The sequence below is a fragment of the Cyprinus carpio genome, chromosome A25, assembly GCF_018340385.1.
Source record: "Cyprinus carpio isolate SPL01 chromosome A25, ASM1834038v1, whole genome shotgun sequence".
In the NCBI taxonomy this organism is placed as follows: Eukaryota; Metazoa; Chordata; class Actinopteri; order Cypriniformes; family Cyprinidae; genus Cyprinus; species Cyprinus carpio.
The window spans coordinates 4,575,313-4,598,660 of record NC_056596.1 but is presented as its reverse complement, the minus strand read 5'-3'; the positions used below and the strand labels follow the sequence as shown (position 1 = coordinate 4,598,660).

At 34.5% G+C, this 23,348-nt stretch overlaps 1 protein-coding gene and 1 long non-coding RNA gene across 2 annotated transcripts in view; both read right to left on the bottom strand.

Moving 5' to 3' along the window:
- Positions 1-1,669: 1,669 nt before the first annotated feature.
- The window catches only part of LOC109099724, a 125,725-nt gene continuing 104,046 nt past the window's right edge, over positions 1,670-23,348 (bottom strand). The window contains 4 exon segments of the mRNA XM_042715899.1: positions 1,670-2,539; positions 6,468-6,484; positions 6,585-6,773; positions 6,837-6,936. Of these exon segments, the coding sequence (XP_042571833.1) occupies positions 1,814-2,539; positions 6,468-6,484; positions 6,585-6,773; positions 6,837-6,936 (1,032 nt within the window). The 3' untranslated portion in view covers positions 1,670-1,813.
- Positions 8,932-21,800, bottom strand: LOC122135551. Its single transcript, XR_006153588.1, has 3 exons — positions 21,592-21,800; positions 9,766-9,909; positions 8,932-9,047 (listed from the first exon to the last, which is right to left on the bottom strand). It is a non-coding gene; the product is annotated as an uncharacterized LOC122135551 (long non-coding RNA).

Here is a 23,348-nt window from a genome sequence, read left to right as displayed (position 1 = left end):
ATAGATTGTAGTAAAAAGTAGGTAAATGTTTTGGAATTATTGTAATGAGTTGATTGGAATTAATTTGTTAAAATATGTGCTTTGTTGAGAGCAAAGAAAAATAGATCTCATACAAATCCTCATGAGAAGAAAAAAAAAAACCTAAGTTACCTCATATACTTTGTATTACACAAATGTTACAATCAACAAACTGACCAGCAACAGATTAAAGAGAACAAAAGTTTTTCTTAAAGGTTTGTTAACTTATGCAAAAGAACATTCAGGTAAATGTAATGGTATTGCATCTTTACTGAATCACAGTTTTACAGTGTACAGTTTTTATATTTTATAGATTAAGATATGTAAACAACTGGTCATCCATCCAGGGTGTTCCCTGTCTACGGGCTGAGATGCTGGGACAGGCTCCTGAAACCCTACACAGAATATGCAGTTTGGAAAATGGATGGATGGCTGGCTATATAAACAGCCATTTGCATACATTAATAATTATAAGTTCATATCTTCACACTCATCTTGTTTGTCTGAAAGTTCTGAAATCTTAAACGCACTATTTGTCCATTTGTGTTCTGACTGTTCCAGAGATTGAGGAAGGGAGCATGAAGATCCATATCCTGAGCTGCCAGTGGAGACTATGGAGCATGATGACCCAAACCTGCTGTCTGCTTGTAGTCCTGCAGAGTTTACCTGAGACCTCTTAACTAGATTACTCACTAGGGAAAAATATACAAACAGAAGAGTTTTTTTTTTTTTTTTTATGTGCAAAAAACATGATTAACTGGAGCCTAACGTGATTCTAGCACCATATTTATATAATTGAGATCCTCTATCATAATTGAGATCTTTCCCTATCATCATTTCACTTTTACAGGTGACTCTGACAATTTCTAGTCATCGTTGATCTAACCTGTGCTAAAATTCCTTTTTTTACAGGCTATAAAAACAGTTTATCTTTGGCTACATACTGTACACACTTTAAAAAGACACTTAAAATGATTTTACCAATTCATTCATTATCTTAATCTAGATAATTTCAGAATGTCAGAAGTTAAACATAATTTTTAATGCTATTAAGTACATCAACTAAAAGTTTAGTTCGGTTTGATTTTTGACAGATGTTGTAATGTTCAACACCTCATCAAAAGATAATAAAATAGGCCTCGAACAAACTTAATATGTATTATATATATTTTTTGTTATAAATTTCAAGATCAAAGTCTTGTAACAAAAAGATACTCACTGGTTGGTCCAATGTTCCTGCTGTCTGATGTTGTGGGATCAGTTGTGTGGCGTCTGTTAAATATTTCAGTTACTGTTTCCACTTCAACACTCACTAGACAAAAAGTAGAAAATCATCATGTAGGGACTTGATTTTATCCAATGGAAATTGAATATATGACAGATGGTTGAATAGAACAAAGATACTAACTGAATGGTGGAGCTCCAATGCTGTGAAATTTTCTTACAGACGCAGAGACACGTGTGGATTGTGATCTTTTCTTTTGTTTTGTGAGTGGACATCTGTACATATACATTTTATAATATACTATATCATAATTTGTTGTGATCGACAGTGATTAGAAACGTGACAAAAAAAACGTTGCTACTACTACAGTTTTCTATTGGATATGTAGGCAGGAAATATGTATTTCTGTGAAAAGAATTTCTATATAAATATGTAGGCAGTTATTGTACATACAGTCCATAGGACCTTACTTAGATTTCTGTGCTGTTGTTGTGTCTCTAGTTCCATAAAAAGTACATTTTAGACTCACTCATCTGTGATCTGATCTCGTTTTTTGTTTTCTCATCCTGTTCACTTGTTCTTTTGCTCTCTTGTTCTCTCTTTCATCTGTAATAAAATCTTTCTGTCTATTTCAAAATGGCAGCCGTTGTTTTGTGCCACTGTCTCCTCAATCTTCTCCAGCAGCTCCTTGATCTGAGTGTGGTCGCTCCTGTTCTGATTGTTGAGAACATGATATCTGTTCCCACATTTGTCCAGCAGCCACTGGAGATCCTGTCCTTCACTCTCAATGTGCTGCTCTATAGATGTGTCTGACAGAGAGTCTCCACGAGTGAACAGCACTATAGTGTGACTCCAGACTCTCTCACCGAGAAGATCCAGATACCCCTGCACTGCTTTTCTCACAATGTCTTTAAACTTGTAGTTCACACGTATGATCAGTAGTACAGCGTGTGGTCCTGGAGGACACAGAGACACACTGAGCACAATCTGCTGTTTCAGTAACTCAGAGCTGAACCCTACATGAACATCCATCCACCATCCTGGAGCTTCAATGACAGTGATGTGTCTGTCTGCTACTTCTCCATGTCTCTTTACACACTGATGAGTTAAGAAGTCAATCTCCTCTCTGCCCAGAATAGTGTTTTTTGTTGAACTCTTCCCAACGTTCCTGTTACCCATTAACACAATCCTCAGATCTGAGAGATGTTGAGTTTCACCTGCAACAAATATATGATAAAGCACACTAATCATCCTGTTTCCTGTGCATTTAGTAATAACAAGAATGCTACGATAAAACTATGCTATTTAATTAACATTGTTTTGTAATACAAATATATACCTCATGAATGGATTTAAGCTGTCTAATCAGAAAAAAATGGGCTAAACATGGTTAATACCTTTAATTATACTTTATTTATTTAGTTAGTTGACTGGTACACAAAAAAGACAGATTACATAAAACAGACTGATTGAATATGAACTGACTAAGTTGTGTTTTTTTATTATTATATTTGTTTTTTTTTTTTTTGTTTTTTTTATGGTAATTAAAAAACGCAATTCATTAAATACGTTTTCAAGTTTGCTGTAAGCATGCGGTAAGTGACGCCAACAAATAAAGCAAAAAAAGTAGTTTGTAATTGTACGAAAATCTTGACCTCGGCCTTTGAACAGAGATTTCTAGAGCCCCGGGAAGAGCATAAAAGCGCATTTTGAGAACCCATCAATTATAAGAAATGTGATTTATAGAGAGCGAGGCCTTTAGTATAACACTCAGAAAAGCATATAAAAAATATACAAGACAAATATTTCTCATATGAATATATATATCTTATATTCCCCAATTGAACGAATTAGAGCGAGATAATTTCAAAGTTTGGAGTCTTTAGAAGAGCCTCATTCATCAGAACACACCTGCCTTGAAGTTTCTAGTATGTCTAGTAAGAGCTTGATTAGCTGGTTCAGCTGTGTGTTTGATTAGGGTTGGAGCTAAACTCTGCAGGACACTGGCCCTCCAGGACTGAGTTTTGGTGATCCCTTAATTATTCAGTCAGATCAATTGAAATTTGTTCATCTTTTTGTTCTAAATGTAGCATTATGAAAAAAAAAAAAAAAAAAAAAAAAAAAAAAAAATATGACTTTATGAGCGATGAAATCCATTTTCCAAACCGCTTGACCAATGAAGGGCTGTGAGGATGCTGGAGTTTGTCCCAGTGTCTCGAGCCAAAGGCAGGGAAACCACCTGGATAGATGGCCAGTCCATCACATGGCTCTTACACACTCACACATTGGTGAATTTAGTGTGTTTTAAGTTGCATGTCTTTGAAATGTGCACGGTGAAACCAGAGGAAATCCACACTAACACAGGGCAAACATGTGATATAATGGGAGAAAGGAGTCTTGAATATGTAAACTCCACACAGAAAGGCCTCCTGGCTTTTAACCGGGGACCTTCTTAATTTGAGGCAACAGTGATACTCACTGAGCTGTTTTGTCAAATTTAATAAATATATCTTTTATTTGCCAGTTCAAGTTTCAGTATTTGTAGTGACTCTACTGGCCAACATTGCTGAAAACAGTCTCTTGTAATCACACATGATCTCTGTCACACAACTCAATAAGAAATAAGAATAGGAAATATTCGTTTGGAATTGATTCTTGGATTCCAAAATGCTGAAAACTAAGGAGAGGATGTGGTGGTTGATTCTACTTGCAAAAAACATAATAATTGCTGAGTAAATCACTTAGTCAGCAACCAGCTATGAGCTAGTCAATCATTAGCCAGTTCACTAGCTATCATTAAAAAACAAACAAACAAACAAACTCTTTTTCTTCTAGTTCCACCAACAGTCTAGTAGTCTTTACTTCCAACAAGTAAACCAATCTCTCTATCACTTGAAGTTAAAGTAAAATTAAAATGACTGGATACATTTGTTTCTAAAGCTGATGTTCAAGGTTATGTTAGCTCTACGAAACAAGCTATTAACTTAAGTAGTCAATACATTGATTGATTGAGTTAATGTTATGTAATATCTGTAATTTATGTTATATTTTTTATTGAAATTTAGTTCATAAAATACCTTCAGATACAATTGTTTTAGAAATTCAATAGATTCTTTATACACTTTGGACCAAAGACTGTAGGGTCTCATTTAGAAATAAGAAGCCTATTATACAGTACGTGCATATTATATGTAAATATCATTTTAACGAAAAATGTTTATAAGAACATACCTATTTATAGACAGCTCTTAACACAACTGGAAGAGGACAGATGTTATGTTCATTATTTAATCTTCAAAGTACCTATACTGTTACAAAAAACAAGTTTAAGATGCTAAGGTCATAGTACAACATGGTCCACTTCCTGAAAATAATAGTTTCTTACATTTAGTGTTTTGCAATTTTCAGATACAATGTTTTTTTAAATTACAGAATTTTTGGATTAAAAAACTATTAAAACTGAAGAAAGAAATGCATATAAAAAAAAATCAATATTAATAAATGATACATTTACAAATATAATATTAGTTTAATTCTTAGGCATGAGTCACTTGGATTTGTCTTTAAGTCTAAAATCCCACAGTTTTTTTGATACATTTCAGTTTTAAACAAAAATTCTTCCATTTTATAATTCTTCAAGATTGACAAATGTTACAATGTATTAAATACATTGTTATATTTACAGAAATAATATCAGTTTCATTTTTTTATTTATAAGTCACTCAGATTTATGTCTTCTGCTGTTCTTCAGGATGTTCAGAGCTCTTCTGAATGATTGAGATCCCATCCATATCCAGCTCCACTGAATCAACACTGAAGAAACCAATGCCCTGCAAAACATCAGCAAGATAACAATATTCATAACATACAATTTATTTTAACCATTTGTTTTTCTGTTTTTACTAGTGTTTAATTTAAAAGTTAACCTGGACCACAAAACCAGTCATTTTTTAAATTGAATTAAATTTATACATCATCAGCTGAATAAATAAGCTTTCCATTGATGTGTGGTTTATTAGGATCGGACAATATTTGGCTGATATACAACTATTTGAAAATCTGGAATCTGATGGTGCAAAACAAAATCTAAATATTGAGAGAAAAACACTTTTAAAGTTGTCCAAATGAAGTCCTTAGCAACGTATATTACTAATGATAATTTTTTTTTTTTATATTTACAGTAGAAAACTTACAAAATATCTTCATGGAACATGATCTTTACTTAATATCCTAATGATTTTTGGCATAAAAGAAAAATCGATAATTTTGACCCATACAATGTATTGTATTGTTGGCTATTGCTACAAATATACCTGTGCTACTTATGACTGGTTTTGTAGTCAAGGGTCACATATATTAAAAAGGTCACATATATTTTATATATATATTATATATATATATATATATATATATATATATATATATATATACACACACACACACACACATATATATTTCTTTAAAATTTAATGGCAGATTTTTGCACCTAAGTGAAAGTTGTAGAAACCAGACAATTAATTGTGGTTATAACCTACTCTTTATGGTCAGAACATGACAAACACTTCACCTTTTTGAATTCTTTACGATTTTTCAGTCATTTTAATGGCAGATTTTTGATATCTTAATATATGGCTTCTAGGTATTTGTATGAACAGTAGTCTAAATACATTTAAATGCACAAATGCTATAGCTTAATCACAAAAAACACTGCAATTATATTCTAATACTCCTTCAACACAGTTTAATATATGTGTGTATTTATATTATATTACATTACTCCTTCAGTACCCCACATTTCTGCTACAATACTATGGTAAAGTTAAGTGTTGCTGTTGTTGTTAAGTGGTGTTTGTTTTAGGTTTGTAGATTGAATAGATTTTTAATTGTATTGATTTGTATATTTGGTAGATTTTAGCGATTTGTAGATTGAAAAGCCTTCTAACTGTATTGTTGTGGTCAGTGTCTCCTGTTTGTCAGTGGTGTTCACAATGGGCTGTGTTTACATTAATCTGGTGTCATAAAAGCATAAAAGCTGAGGTGCAAGTACGTTTAACCAATTACACTACTCAGCTGAATACACAGTTGCTCTTCTTTGTGAGCGTTTAAGTGTGTGGTTAAAAACTACCCTGAAGCACCATCTGCTGTTAAAAACTAAGTTCAGAATCGATTCCAGAGAGAATCATGATGGATTTGAATCGCAGAATCGATCCATGAATCGATTTACCATCGCAATATGTAATACTTCAGTTAAGAAAGGGTTAAACAGTCTTCACATTTTCTCATGCTGTGGTGGATTTTCTGGTTTATGTGTATGTTTTTTGTTTTTTATATTATTGCTTACTTCTGCTTCTGGTGAGGGTGAGTAACAACAGGAATCCTCCTCCTCCTGCTCCTGCCAGACTCTGTCCTAAACTCAGCGGCTGAAGTGCGTTCATCATGGATCTCACTGCTGCCGGCTCACAGCCTGGAGCCATCAGCTTCTTCTGCTGCCAGTATGTGTTCATACACTCCCCCAATCTGACCAGAGATCCTGAGAGAAACAAAACCAAATAAACGTTTTATATATGTGTGTGTGTGTGTGTGTGTGTCTCACCTTCTCTGCAGGCTTCAGCACACTGCTCTGCATTGGTCACCAGCTGCTCTGTGTTCTGTACGATGGAGGGTAAACGTGCATACCAGCTCCTCACCACGTCCTGCACACACACAGTGATCCCGTGAAAACACAACACAGCATTCATGAAGCCTGACCGTCACCATCAGCCGCTCGTACCTAACATGATACTTCATTATCAGTGTGTATATGTACATAAATCTATGATTAAAAATTAAATCATTTATAAAGAAAGTTAAAAAATAAACAAATTTTTAATTATAAATGAAATTTTTAGTGTTTATAATTAAAATTATTATTTATGCTTATAACTGTTGTCATACACCTTATACATTTAGCAATAGTTGCCATTAACTATTATAATGTTGAAACTATAAATGTCAGCATCATAAAGACAATTTCTCATTCATTAATTTGATATCATTCAAGTTTTCTTAGTGTCCTTTTCCATGCTTATCGCTTCTTTCCTGCTTCTGTTAATATTCTTGGACGGAGGAGAAGTGCTTGAGAACTGCTCGGGCTATCGGGATCTCAATGAATACTGTAAGCAGAACTTTCCCACAGACCAACTGTCTCTCGATCCGCCGATCGTCCTCCACTCAATTGGCGAGGTAACAAAATAAAATGATATAAGTAAGAGATTATTAAATGTTATTGTTATAGAAAATTATGATTATGTTAATGAAATCAGAAAAGATTAAAAAATGTTATAGAACAAAATTCTGACATTTAACACATTCAATATATTGCTAAAAAGTAGCCTAATGGTAATCCAGGTGCCCTTTTAAACCTTAAACAAATACATTATGATTGTCATTACAAACCTGATCGCTATTTATTGCAAACATTTAAAGTTGACCATATAGATTTACAGAGCCTGAAACTTTCAAAAAAGTTTGAATAACAAATTATCAGTAAAAACAAGTGCTTAACCTTCAAAAATAATGATCTTCAACCTAAGGAGGTCAAACTAATTTTTAGTTGACCATATAGATTGTTTTAATTTTTTATTTCATATTAGGGTTGGCATTTCTTTGTATTTTCCCACTTGCTACCTTGGCTGTATCAACCATTGAGACAAATCGTAAGGAGCCATGGTGATCAGGGCCACATAACTTCTATGCCTGTGCTGAAAGTAGGCTGAAATAAAACATGTCGTCTGCCGGGGGTTAACTAAATGTTATGATAATTTTGTGTTTTAGATTTTCATTTGTTTATTTTTTTATGATGGACTGTTGTATGTTAATTTTTTTTATTTATTTATTTTTTTTGTTTATTTAAATGTGGTAATTGGCAGTTATTGACAGCCCCAGAATTAGCTACAAAGCTAAATTTTTTCATTTTCGCATTTTCAAATCCTTCATCCCCCCCTAACATTGCACTCCAACTCATGAATTCACATTCCACATCTCGCCCATGATGTTAACACATTCCAAGATATGCAACAACCCAGCCAACCAAAAACACCCACAATGTTGCAAGTGTCGATTCTTGAATGTGCAAAAGTAGAACACTGTCTGATATTAGTTGGTATATTGTTCCAGTTATTAACAGCTCTTACAGAAAAAGCTGAACAACCAAAATTAATAGCTCTTAAATGCGCTTCACAATCACCTCCTGAAGAAGCTCTTGTTTGTCTTGTGTTCTCAGCATGCAAAAAGACAAATTCTTTCAGCGGTGGTGGTGCAAGAATATTAACAATTTTGTTCATTAAACAACAACTGTAAATTAAAACAAAATTATCAAAAGTAAAAAAATATAAATTTTTGAATTATGAGACAATGACATCTTTTTAGTTTCTTGTCAAGTATTTTTAAGGCACGTTTATATAAAATATAAAAGTCTGAGAGTAGATTTTCCTGCTTGTGACTAATTTTTTTTTAGTTTCTTTTGTATTATATTTAATTGTCTTAGATAAAATTTATAAAAGAATAAGAAATTTGTAAAAGAAAAATGAATTTGTGAAAAAACACTGACTTTTTTTTTTTACATGCTTTTCAGATGTCAGGTAAGAATCTAAAATAATTTTTCACCATTTCACAATAAAACAGATGGGTGGAAATTCAGTGCTGTTATAATCGTTTCATGGCCTGGTGACTTATAACTTGTGTGAGATGAAATATCTGGAACGTGATGATCCAAAAACTGTGTCTGCTCCTGATAGTGATCAAAATGAACCATAAAAAGAGTTTCCTAGAGACAAGGAATCAGATCGATCATATCTACTCACTGTAATAATGAAAACAGAGAGCAGATCAATAGAAGAACATACACAATAACGCATTTGACAGACACTTTCATCTAAAGCAACTGACGTGGTGTTGATTGAGGGAATACATTATTGATTGTGGTTTGTGATCCATTCAGATAGTCAACCTTATGTCAACTCTGAATGGGTCAGGGAATGGAGGATTCACTTCACTGCAGCACTTTGATTCACAGAAACAGAACATTATATGATTACAGTATTCATAATGGGTTTATTGATTTAGACCCCGTAGCTCTTGTCTGGTTTTAAAATGAAGCTGAACAGGGTTTAACCTCATCAGAACCAGGATGAGAAACTCTCTGAGAAAAATTTAAAACTATATCTAAAAAGCTATAAAACAATAAAGTCAAAACACATCTGAGACTGTGTGTGGAAAATATTCATACAATGTTATGATTTAGTTTCATATCAGGTTTGCATTCGTTGCCATAAATGAAAGTAATTATAAATATTATTTTTTATGTTGATTGTGGATGGAGGTGTATGTAGGGTGGGTAATTTATTTGTGATAGGGAAAAACGTGGTAACAAACTTATGACAATAGACTAAATTCAGGGAAAACAAGTGCATTAATGCTTTAAAAATGATCAAGGGGGAGATGAAAGTGTACTGAAAATGCCAAATAAAACAAAAGACACTCACTGCTGGGTGGTGGAAATTCAGTGCTGTTATATCGTTTCATGGCCTGTGACTTATAACTTGTGTGAGATGAATATCTGGAACGTGATGATCCAAAAACTGTGTCTGCTCCTGATAGTGATCCAAATGAACCATAAAAAGAGTTTCCTAGAGACAATGAATCAGATCGATCATATCTACTCACTGTAATAATGAAAACAGAGAGCAGATCAAAAGAAGAACATACACAATAACGCATTTGACAGACACTTTCATCTAAAGCAACTGACGTGGTATTGAAGGAGTACATTAATCATTGCTCGTGGTTTGTGATCCATTCAGATAGTCAACCTTATGTCAACTCTGAATGGGTCAGGGAATGAAGGATTCACTTCACTGCAGCACTTTGATTCACAGAAACAGAACATTATATGATTACAGTATTCATAATGGGTTTATTGATTTAAAGATGAAGCTTGTGATTATGGAAAGGAGCGTTACATTTCCAACAAGTGCTTGTGGTGTTCGGCCAATTACAATGCACTGGGTCAATTGGCCAATCAGAGCAGACTGCGCTTGTCGAAGGAGGGTCTTTGTAAGAAACGACACGTTTGAGAGAGTTTTTTGAACATTAAAGCATGTCAATATATATTCTGTTACACCAAATAACCAAAATAATGATCTTTAAAAAAGCATCATGTGATCCTTTTAATAAGTAATATGAAGTAAGTAATCATGTACAGTCATTATCACAAACCCGTCAGGGTGATCTGGACCCTGATATGATGCTGAGTATTTAGGTTTTTATTATAAATTATGTACATGAAATAAGTGTCAATTTTAAACATTCTTGAGCAACAAACACTAACAGGTTTGACACACTGATCCAACAAAACCCACTTGAGGCTGCTGTTTGTTGGAGTTTGTTAAACAGAGTGAACCAGGGCCAGAGGTGGTAGGGTTACTGAAGTGTTTAGATGGGTGTAAAGTTTAAAAAAGAAATGTCTTTTCTTGAGTTGGTTGCTTTCTTTTAAATAGTTACAATGATAATAATAATGCTTATGAATTATATGATTTCATTTATATTCTTTTAATATCACGGAAATTCATCCCCCGCACTTTTTCGTACATTTGTATAGAGCACTGGTCTTCAAACCGGTCCTGCGAGCACCCCCAGCACTGCACATTTTTTGTGTCTCCCTTAACTATCACACCTGATTCAACTAATCAGCTCATTGGTAAAGACTGCAAGACCTGAAATGTGTGTTAGATATTGGGAGACATACAAAATGTGAGGTGCTAGGGGTGCTTGCAGGACCGGTTTGAAAATCACTGGTATAGAGGTTTTCAAGAGCTGGTGTGAATAAATATAGATTTAAACTCAAAGAGACAGGATAGTCTGCGCATGACCAGATTTTTGATTCGGACACAGAATAAGGCGAAATGAACATCAACGAGCACTAAACACTCATGCAGTCTGTGTTTCATTCATACTCGAAGCCGGAGGGCGCTCTCGCGCAGAAAGTCATACCAGGAAACTCCTAATATGGACAAAAGCGACCCCTTAATCGCCTACGTCACTGTGACGTCACCGCTCTAGCTGGAGGCAAAACATAAGGAAGAACCAAGAACTCATAGCAGGCGCGCTAAAAGTTTGAGGTTTTGACTTTAAAATGTCGTCTTGTTGTGTTTTTGGCTGCCAGAATAGAAGGAACAGCACTTGTGGTTCAAAACTAAAGTTTCACCGGATTCCGGCCGACATTCCTTCACAGAAATCAAGAAGACAATTGTGGTTGAATGCAATACAGCGTACAGACTAGACAGAGACGATCATAAATAATGCTCGTGTTTGCAGTGCACACTTCATATTAGGTAAAATAATCTATGCATATGTACTGGTGTGTTGGTTTTTATCTAGTACAAATCAGCAAGTTATGTTTTATAGGTGAAAAGTCGCCAACCTTCAGCGCACAAGCTAGCTTAAATGTTAAACAAACATACAGGGATAGATGTGTGTGCCATCTTTTGAATGGTCTCTTAAAATAATCCACATTGCTAATCATAGTTAGCCCAGCGATAGGTTACAGATTAGACAATAAGCCTTGACAAAATTCCCCAAACCACCCGAAAGTAATTCATATGTTGTCTAGGAAATATCCAAAACCTGGTTAAAATGTTTCCAATGAGAACAAGATACAAGAACTACACCAGGCTTAGCTAAAAAATAAATAAAAAAAAAAAATTAGGCTACTGTAATGTTATCCACTCGTCATTATATTTTGGTCAGATAACCAGTTTGGTCAGTGAACTGAGTGATCAACTGAATTAATTGATAAATGTATGCTAATTCCCACTTTTTTTATTATTTTTTTTTTTTTTGTCACGGTCCCGCAGAGTCAGTGACTGTACATATTCGGACAGTTTCAAACCTTCTTCTGCATCCATGTTTAATAAATCCCTCCTAAAACGTGCTAGTTTACGCTTGTCTTCATTGCGTCCGCGCCTCTTTTTGCCTCCAGCTAAGCCCCGCCCACCCGGAGACGTTGCAATGTTTACAAACTTTTAAGGGGTCTATAAAAACAGTTGTTTTCACAGAAAAACAGAAACGTTTGGAAACATGAAGAAATTAAACATACGATTGCGACTATATATGGTTTATTTATGTTTTTATGTATGTATATATATATATATATGTATGTATGTATGTGTATAAAAAATTCTGTCCCCCTCACTTCTGAAAAGATGGCTACGCCCCTGCCCATTAACACAATCCTCAGCTCTGAGAGATGTTGAGTTTCACCAATCATACGGTTTCCTGTGCACTTAATAATAACAAGAATGCTATGATAAAATTATGCTATTTATAGGTGCCATAGAATGCAAAAATCACTTTTATAAGGTGTTTGAACACAGTTGTGTGGCCGCAGTGTGTGTGAAAACAACCAGCCTATAATGGTAAAATCCACTCACTCATTGTTTTATAATCCCAAAGAATCATAAACAGTCTCTCCACACACAAGCAGTTCCAGGTTTCTCAGTACTATGACGACATAGTCGGTGAAATCCCGCCCATTTGTGACGCTCTCTGTCCTGACACACAGCGATCCCCCATTACTGTTTACTTGCTGTAGCTGCTGGAGATACAATGTCAGCGCCAATGAGTCATTAAAAGTGTTGTGTGTTGGGATGCACCAACGAATATAGAAGTGTCCATAGACCACTGAGGACATGGTGGTCAACTTTCATTTGCTCTGGGTGTGTGTTCCCCACTCACTGCTGTGTGTGTGTACTTGGATGGGTTAAATGCAGAGCACCAATTCGGACACTGTTTCGTTGAGAAAGCGAAACTACTTTGTTTGGCTTTCCAAAAGAGGACATGACTAGAAATCACGTTTATATCATGTTTATAATGGGTTTTATGTTTATGTCTCGTTGCTCTGACCGGACAGGGCATCACAATATGCTAAGGGACGTAACATTTCCGCTTAGCTTTAACATTAGCTATTGATGTCATTAAGAATATTTATTTGCGGTATAATTACCAAAAACCATCTCATTATATTTTACAGCTCCTTTCTCAGGAGGTCTGCTAAGATCAGGTCGATTTTAGTCTGTCTAATTAATATTCATGAGCCTCTCTTCTGATTTGTGTTTTGTTTTTTGTTTTATGAGGTACGGACGGGCAAGCCAAAGGTAGGTAAGTTAGGTCAGACGTCTTATCACTAGCTGCCTGGAGGCAGCAAAACAAAGGGAAAACTGGAGGCGGGTACTCAAACCAACGCAGATTCGGCTACATAAGGAGCTTAAAACATCATCTTGTTGTGATGATGGATGCCAGTAGTGTTGTTTTTGGCGGCCTGTTTTAATTTTAGTCTTAATCTAGTCATTTTGACTAGATATGAAGCTGTCATTTTAGTTTTATTAGTTTTAGTCACGTTTATACTCTTTTTAGTCTAGTTTCAGGGCGATTCTAGCCGAACATACACGTCTGTGTTGGCGTTTGTGTGAAACAGAAGCAGTTTATTGTGAAGTTCAAACGTCAGGTGCTTTTTGACGGAAAACGCTTTTTTTGGAACAAAATGTTTGCATAGTTTGTCCAAGGCTTCTTATATTAAGTATTTTTTATTTTTATTGTATAAAATAAAATTAGAATTCATTTAGCTATTAATTATACACTATTTGCTTAAAGTTGTCTTGTGTTTGATTTTTGGAACAGCCAATAGTTTAAGATTGTTTTAAGTTTGTACATACAGAAATGATTAATTCATCAACTCATTCATCACAAGACTTGTACTGGCAAATGACTTTTTCTCACCTTAGACCTTAGCAAATACTTCTACCCTCGAGCGCAGTACTATAAGCCGCAAGCTATCACAACGGGGGCAAGAAAGGCCACTCAGCGCTGCCTGTGCTTGATGTAAGCCCAAGCACACAACGCACCTTTCATGAGTGTTTCCCTTCGTGATTTTCCTGTACACGGTTTCCTTACACTTTTTAATGACCTCGACTCGCGTCCGCGAAGAGGTGTTAACACTGCTCTGCTGAAAACCGCTGGAGAACGCGAGATGGTTCCTTCCGGCACATATGATTCGTTTACCTGAATGAATGAATCTGAGCGAAATCCGATCGCGACATCGGAAACGCAGCGATCCACTGCGGTATACTATTCATGCTTACATGCGTAGGGCAGTGCCCATATCCTATCTGTGGCCAATAGGATTGGAAAAATCGGAATTGGGCTTCACTTGAACATGTCAACACCGAAAGGTGGTTCAACTACAGTGACGTCACCGCAGCATCGAAGTGAGCTATGAAAGGGAACTGTAAATAATAGCTAATAATAACGACTAAAATGAGACAAATAACAACAGAAAAAAACATTTCGTTTCGTCTCATTTTGGTACAACGAAAATGAGAGATTTTGGACATTATAGCAAGTTTTGCCCTTGTAAACCACATTTAGTCTCGGTTTTATTTCGTTTATGATATATGCATTATACATTACATTATAGTCATCGACACATTACCATAATTATGTTGTGGCTCGTCTTGTTTTGTCACGTGATATTGGTTTGCTGACAATGATATCGAGCTCATAATTTTCGTTGAAGAAAGCACAACTCCCGCCTTTTTGCCCAGAGTCGATTACATCCGGGAGAGTCGCGCGGTGACGTGCTGCCAAGATGGTGACGGCCCGCTCTGCACACTTTGAGCGTCAAAACCACTCTTCAGGAGTCTATGGGTGGCGTCACGGACACTACGTCCATATTTTTATACAGTCTATGGTAAAAATCGACCTGTTTCACAAGGCGGGGCAAACAATAATCTACAGTATGTGGAAAATAATGTGTTTTTTGAACCTTAAACTGCATAAACACATTTAATAAATACACAAATACACAAAATAATGTTCTTTTTAGCAGCATCATATGACCCCTTTGAGCTGTAATACCGGTATGCACTGTGAGAATGTGATTTTGAAGCTCCGCACTCATCTAAAAAGTACAGAGCCCCGCACATGACATGCAAGAAAAAATAAATAAATTGTGCGCACAATTTACTAATTTGTTCCCTCAATGTACTAAAACGTGCACACGATTACTATTGCGTTCGCTCAATTTGCTAAATCGTGCGCACAATTTAGCAAATCGAGGGAACAAATTAGTAAATCGTGCGCACAATTTATAAACCGATTGAACGAAATAATAAATCTAGGGAACGCAATAGTAATCGTGTGCACGTTTTAGTACATTGAGGGAACGAATTAGTAAATCGTGCGCACAATTCAGCCTACTATTTTTTCCTGCATGCCATGTGCGGGGCTCCGTAAAAAAGGGAGGCAGGAGCAGCAGCTCATTTTAATTTAAAGGTCCCATATTGTACAATTTTCTGGAGTTTTATTTTAGGTTTTGATGTCCTTAAGAATATATATTTGCGGTATAATTACCAAAAACCATCTCTTTTTTTTTTTGTATTTTTTTTGTTGGTTTGTCTGGTGGTATGAGATCGATTTTTGCCTGTCTAATTAAGATTCATGAGCCTCTCTTCCGATTGGCCTGTTGTTTTTTGAGGGACACACAGGCAGGCCAACCATTAACTAGGGTCTGCTGACGTCACAGCGCTAGCGGGAGGTAGACAAACAAAGGGGAAACTGGAGGCGGCCCACTCAAACCAACGCAGATTCAGCTACAAAAGGAGCTTAAAATATCATCTTGTTGTGATGTTGGATGCCAGAATCAACATAATACAGCCTCAAATTAGAAATTTGACCGCATATCTGCTGCCAATACCAGACAAACAAACCGATGACCGATATATAGAGAGGACAGATATAGTTGTTTTTTTTTTTTTTTGTTTTTGATTAAAAATAAAGATGTTTTAAATCATTTGGATTAAAGTAGTGGAAAGTGATGAATTTTTCACATGTGTTTTTTGTTGTGGTGAGTATTTGGATGGAAAAAATGGATGCTGCGTTAATTTTATTAAATATTTTAATATTTCCATGCTCAGCCTAGTGGGTGGTTTTTTTAACCTCCAAGATCGAGTTCTGTACCAGTGACCTGGGAGTTTAAGGGTTCTACACAGTATCTTATAAATATATATATATATATATAGAGAGAGAGAGAGAGAGAGAGAGAGAGAGAGAGTTTATTTGCTATATACACTAAATACTATTTATTCTATAAACATTCTATATACACTAAATACTATTTATTCTATAAACATTTTGAGCTAAGATTGATTTTTTTAGGGACACAGGGGGTAATTAAAGGACAAATTTTAAAAAACTAAAAAAAAAGTTAGGAGGGAGAGCTGAAGCTAACCTCAGTTTGTACAGTTGAATTCCAGTGGGGGAAAAATAAATAAAAAAAAGTGGAAATGGTATTTTGAAGGCGAGAAAGTATGTATTTAATATATATATATGAAGAAAATATATAAAAATAAAAAAAAATAAAAAATAACTTTTCACATGATTTATATGTATGATTAGAGGCAGTTTAGCATAGTCTATAACATAATTAAAACATATTTTGAGTTTTTTTTCTATCATTTCATGATTTTTATTTCTTGTGGAAGTTGATTACTTTGCACTGAGAACATAATAATATTGAATGAATATATCAATAAAAAGGTGTGTAAAACACAATATAGTATTTATAATTTCTATTATCTCTAAGTGATAAAGAAGACCTAAATATACAATTTAAGCCATATCTTATAAATATGTGACTCATTTTATAGAAAATATGATTAAATAAATCATTGAGACATAAAAGTCACTGTATAACAGGAATGACCCAGTAACAAGTCCTGTCAGATCGTCCATCCTTTGAGTGAAAGTGTAACGTTACAGGTCGGCCGATCTGGTTTTGTGGTTAAAGTTAACCTTTTTGACATGTTTCAGTGCTGTTGTTGCTCAATGCTCAGCAATGGCATGGACGCGATGTTGTCTGGGGCTTTGACAGAAGGAGAGTGGGATGGTGGGTGGTGCTCGGGTGGTGACTGAAGGAGCTGACTGTTCTGACATCAACTTTTTATGGACGTCACAAAGGTTTGTGAAAAATCACAAGCAGGCTGTGTGCATTTTACTGTGGGCTGACTGTTTTGAAATTTATATGGCAGTGAAATAGCCCCTAGACCTCAGTTATCATGAAAAATTGCCATATAAAAGTGGCAATTTCAACAAGCTATAAAAAAATATCTGTGGGGTATTTTGAGATAAAACTTCACACACACACTCTGGGGACATCAGAGAACAATTTAAAATATTGATTCAATGCATTTTATGGCACCTTTAATTAACATTGTTTATAATATATCGTTCATGAATGGATTTAAGCTGTCAAATCAGAAAAAAATGGGCTGTACATGGTTAATACTTTTAATTTTTTACTTATTTACTTATTAAAGTTATTTGAATGGTACACACAAAAGATAGATTACAGAAACAAACTAAGTGAAGCTGAACTGCCAACAATGTGTTTTTAATTATTATATTAATTAAAATTTATTGGAATATTTAACTACATGCAATTCACTAAAAACTTGAACATGTCATAAAAATCAGATTACAAGTTTGCTGAAGGCGGTAAGGGACAGTGAGAAATAAACAAAAAATATAATTTATTATTTATACAAGAATCTTGACCTCGGCCTTTGAACTCGTACAGTATATACATTCCTATGTACAATATGACTTGCTTTGTATTGTACTTTGTTTTTATCTTACTGCTACTTTTAATTAAACTCCTACATTTGGGTTCAGTAATCTTTGTGTCAGTGTCTTTTTTTCCCTGTGTGTGTATGTGTCTGTGTGTGTGAGAGCGCGTGAGAGAGAAACAGAGAGAAATTGTTTATTGATTAAACAATTAAGGAATAATAATATGAATATATGAATAATAATTCCTTAATAATCAGCAGCCTAAATTCATATACTGTACCTACCAAAAACATAACCTGTTTATTAGATCTAATGACTGGGGGAAAATGGGTTTAAAGACTCCAAAACCCACTTTTCTTTTTTAATAAATGTTCAAAAATGTCAACAATTCTGTGTTTTTCTGTCAATATGGGGTGCTGTGTGTACATTAATGAGGAAAAAAAAATGAACTTAAATGATTTTAGCAAATGGCTGCAATATAACAAAGAGTGAAAAATTTAACGGGGTCTTGATACTTTGCGTACCCACTGTATATTAATTTGTGTATTTTTCAAATGTTTGTTTTGTTTGAAGTGATTAATTTAATTAAAATATGATATGAAGTGAATTCTTTTATTTTTTTTTTTAGGTTTTCTTTTTGTGTGTTTGGTTTTTATTTCAATTTTGGTTTTCAGCATAACATTTATACAATAACCGTTCATTTTTCGTTTTTTTTTTATGTTTTTAAGTAATGGTTAAAAATGGAAAAAAAAGTTGGAGGAAAGAGAATTCTTTTCTTTTCATGTTTTTGAAAACAAAACGAAAAATGAAAATGGTGCTGTTTTCTCATGTTTCTGTTTTCAATATTAAATAAAAAAATAATTAAAAAAACGAATGAACACAATGTACACAGACCATACAGGGAGGTCCGTGTACTTTTGCGTCCATTCGTTTTTCGTTTTTTAACCCAGAAATGAAATACGGAAAATGCGGTTTCTTCTTTAATGGTTCAAACTATGATGAATAGAATAAGCAGACACAACTAATTTTCATTATTCACAATTCGTATTTCATAAAAAATCGTAAAAATGATATAAAGCTTGTTTTTTCAATGTATAAAAATGCTAAATTTAATTTCTACCATTTTTACTGTCTTTATACAAACGCTAGCGCCCTCTCGCTCTACTGACGTAGCTACCATAACTGTTTTATAAAAACTTTTAGCGTCAATATTTTTATATATCTTAAACATACTGTACACATACTGGTAAAAATAAATAAATTAATTAATTAATTAATAAAAAATGAAAACCGTATAGCCTGAATGCACTGTAAGTCGCTTTGGATAAAATTGTATGCTAAATGCATAAATGTAAATGTAAATTATCTTAAAGTGCACCCTATTATGCCATTTCTAAGGTTCCTAGTGTTGTTTTGGGAGTCTTCTACAATAGGTTTACATGCATGCAAGGTCAAACCAAACCCTTTCGTTTTTTTCTCAGAATATGCAGGAAAATATCACCCCTCATTTTCCAACGATTCTCAAACGATTTGTTCGAAGCAGTTCTAAGATTCAGTCTCTCTAAACCCATAGCTCCTATGGTCAAGCCTCATTGATTATAACTGATTTTTGAGATCGGGATAAACTGAAATGAATGACCGCTTTATAATTATTATAGGGAGCGCAGAGCGCGCTTTCTTGGCCAATTTATTCAGAATTTTCAATAAATTTAGTTTTTTCATGATGCTGTTGGACTAGTGACAGCTGCACGCTGCAAACATCTGCATATAGACTGCAACCAAAATGGTCGCATTTTTCACAATTTTGTGAGGAATGTGCGAGTTCAGATTTGACGTGGGTCGCATTTGTGCTAGTGCATGGTCTGCCCTGCTCCAAAGCATCTGCTCCATACTGTAGCAGGAGTCAGATTTCACTGATCACATGAAGAGAGGCGCTTTCAGTGACTGGTATGGTTTATACTTGCAGCATCAGCACGAGCGCGAAGGTGCGAGCAAACACGCTCGGAAAAGGAAAATGACGCAAATAAATGATGGAAGACGGTGGATTTGGATTTCACACTAAAACAAAATAAAAGACTGCTTCATAAACCAGAGAAGGTGAACATGTTGGTATTCTTGTGAAAAAAACAACAACAACAACAAAAACATGCAAGTCCTGTCAGCGACAGCCAAGTTTAGTTTTCACTTTCTTTTTGTTTTCAAAAAGCTTGTTATCTTTGCTGTTTACCTAATTTCATGACGATAAATTTCCCAGGATTCTGCAATGTCTACAGTATTTTAAAAATCATAAGTCTCTGCATTGTTACAAAGACAGCTCTAGTACTCAACTGAAGGTGCGGGAGAAGCAGTACTAAATGTGGCCAAAGAAAACTTGTTAAATCAAATCGACATTTTTCTACTATAATTTGTGCATTTTTCAAATGTTTCATTAAAAAGTGCCAAAAAAAATCATTAACAAAAAATCTGAAAAGAAGTCAATATTTTACGTTTTCGGGCAGCATTTTGTGTGTACGGTTCTAATTTCAATTTTGGTTCTCAGCATAGCATTAAAAAATACAATTACCGTTCATTTTTCGTTTTTTCCTTCATGGTTAAAAAACGAAAAACGAATGGACGCAAAAGTACACGGACCCAGGGACCCTACTTAATTTTTTTTTTACATTTAAATGTGTTCAGAATTAAGAGTCAATTTCAAAGTTTGAAGTCAATTCCTCATTCAGTTCAATAGCAGTGCTAATATTGAGCTAATCCAGACATCGGGGCCATCCTGAGGGGGTGCAACTGGTGCGGTCGCACCGGGCTGTGCTTTAGGGGGCCCCGCTCCCTACCTCGCACCGGCCTTTCGTCAGGTGAGGACGACCCTGCCAGACATCACTTGTTCACACAGCAGTATTAATGTAACTGTTATTTTATTAGTTAGGTTTATACATTTGAAAATTACATTCTTTATCTAACAGATGTTATTTATTGTTTATTAATTATAATTTATAGAATCAGTTCAACTGAATTTGTTCATCTTTTTGCACTAAAAAAAATTTAGCACTATGGAATAAAAACTATGACTGCATGGGCAATGTAATATCCATCCATCTACCCATCCATCTACAGGTGCATCTCAATAAATTAGAATGTCGTGGAAAAGTTCATTTATTTCAGTAATTCAACTCAAATTGTGAAACCTGTGTATTAAATAAATTCATTGCACACAGACTAAAGTAGTTTAAGTATTTGGTTCTTTTAATTATGATGATGTTGGCTCACATTTAACAAAAATCCAGAAGATGTGGTGGTTGATTATAAAAAAAAAAAAAAAAAAAAAAAAAATCCAATACCTCATTTTGAATATATTTTGTGTATTTTCAAATCGCAAAGTATGTATTTTGTATTTATTTTGATACATTTAAAATAAGAAATTTTGTATTTTTATTTTAAATACATTTTCGTTTATTTGTGCCCATCTCTGCATACAATATGATGTCTGTAATATGTGAAACTGGATTTATTTATGAATTAATGGGCTTGTTGTTTTTATTTTGTTCTAAGAATACATGACTGTATTCTTGGGGAAACAAAAAATTAAAAGCCTTACCTTTACAGGTAGCCTTACCTGATATGGAGATTAAACTGCTAAATTAAAAATGTTTACTATGAGGGAAAATCCAATCATTTTCGAAAGAGCAAATGCTTACCGAAGTTCATTTTTCACAGTACATTTAGTTCCACCAACAGTCTAGTAGTCTTTACTTCCAACAAGTAAACCAATCAGTCTATCACTTGAAGTTAAAGTAAAATTAAAATGACAGGATACATTTGTTTCTAAAGCTGATGTTCAAGGTTATGTTAGCTCAACGAAACAAGCTATTAACTTAAGCTGAAATCCATCTGATATCTGTAACTCAAAGTTCAGTCATAAAATACCTTCAGATACAATTGACCTAAACCTACAGTGTCTCCTTAGTAAATAATTAACTTTATGAACTTGATAAAATAGACTCTTTGTACACTTTGGACCAAAGACTGTAGGATCTTGTTTAGAAATAAGAAGCCTATTATACAGTACGTATATATGTGTAAACATAATTTTAACGAATTTTTTTAAAAGAACATACCTGTTTATAGACAGCTCTTTAACAACTGGAAGTGGACAGATGTTATTTTATTATTTAATCTTCAAAGTACTTACTGTATATTGTTTCAAACAAACAAGTATAAGATGCAAAGGTCATAGTACAACATGGCCACTTCCTGAAATAGTTTCTTACATTTAGTACAAAGGTGTTGTTCAATTTTGTGTACTATTTTTTTAAATTACCAAATTTTTAGATTAAAAACTATTAAAACTGAAGGAAGAAATACATATAATAAATATTAATAAATGATATATTTACAGAAATAATATTAGTTTAATCGTTATTTATTAGCCACTTAGATTTATGTCTAAGTCTAAATGTCAGTTTTTTATATATATTTCAGTTAAAATACATATATACAGTGCCCTCCATAAGTATTGGAACAGTAAAGACAAAACTGTTTTCTCTGCTGTGGAGTCAAGACATTTGCAAATATGATTAAAAGATGAATATGCGACAAAACTGCAGAATGTCACTTTTTTCATTATTAGGTCTTTTGACACATACATGTTTTACCAAATGAAAAGGACAGCACTTTTAAAGTTCATCCCACTATTTGATGTGAGCATAAGTATTGGAACAGTTGAATTAAAGGGCAGATGTAAAAGATTAAATGCTAATATTTAGTTGCAGATCCCTTGCAGCCAATCAGAGCAGTGAGTCTGCAACCCATAGACATCACCAGACTCAAGCTGTTGCTTGTTTTGAGGAGTTTCTGTCTTTAGTCTCCTCTTCAGCTGGTGCAATTTACGTTCAATCAGATTTAAATCTGGAGATTGATTTGGGCAATCTAAGACTTTACATTTCTTTGCCTTGATAAAGTCCTTGACTGAGTTGGCAGGGTATTTTTGGTCATTGTCCTGATCCAATATGAAGTGCTTTCTAATGAGTTTGGTGCCATTTTCTTTCCCGGTGAATATTGGTAGCCAAGATGATTTTGTACCCTTCCAAATTCCATTCTGCTACTGCCATCATACATTAAGTCCATCATTAAAATGAAGAGGTCCTGTTCTAGAGACAGCCACGGATGCCCATGCCATGACACCACCTCCACCAAGCGTCACAGATGAGGTTGTATGCTTAGGATCATTTGCAGTTCCCTTTTTTCTCCACACTTATGCTTTCCAATCACTTAGATAAAGGTTCATCTTTGTCTCATCGGTCCATCAACTCAGTTCCAAAACTCTACTGGCTCACATTTGTGAGAAAATCTTGCCTTTCTATTTTTGGTGCTGATCAGAGGTTTGCATCTTGCTGTGTAGCTTCTGTAATTCTGTGTATAATTCTCCTGCTGACTGTAGATTGACAGAGCATCA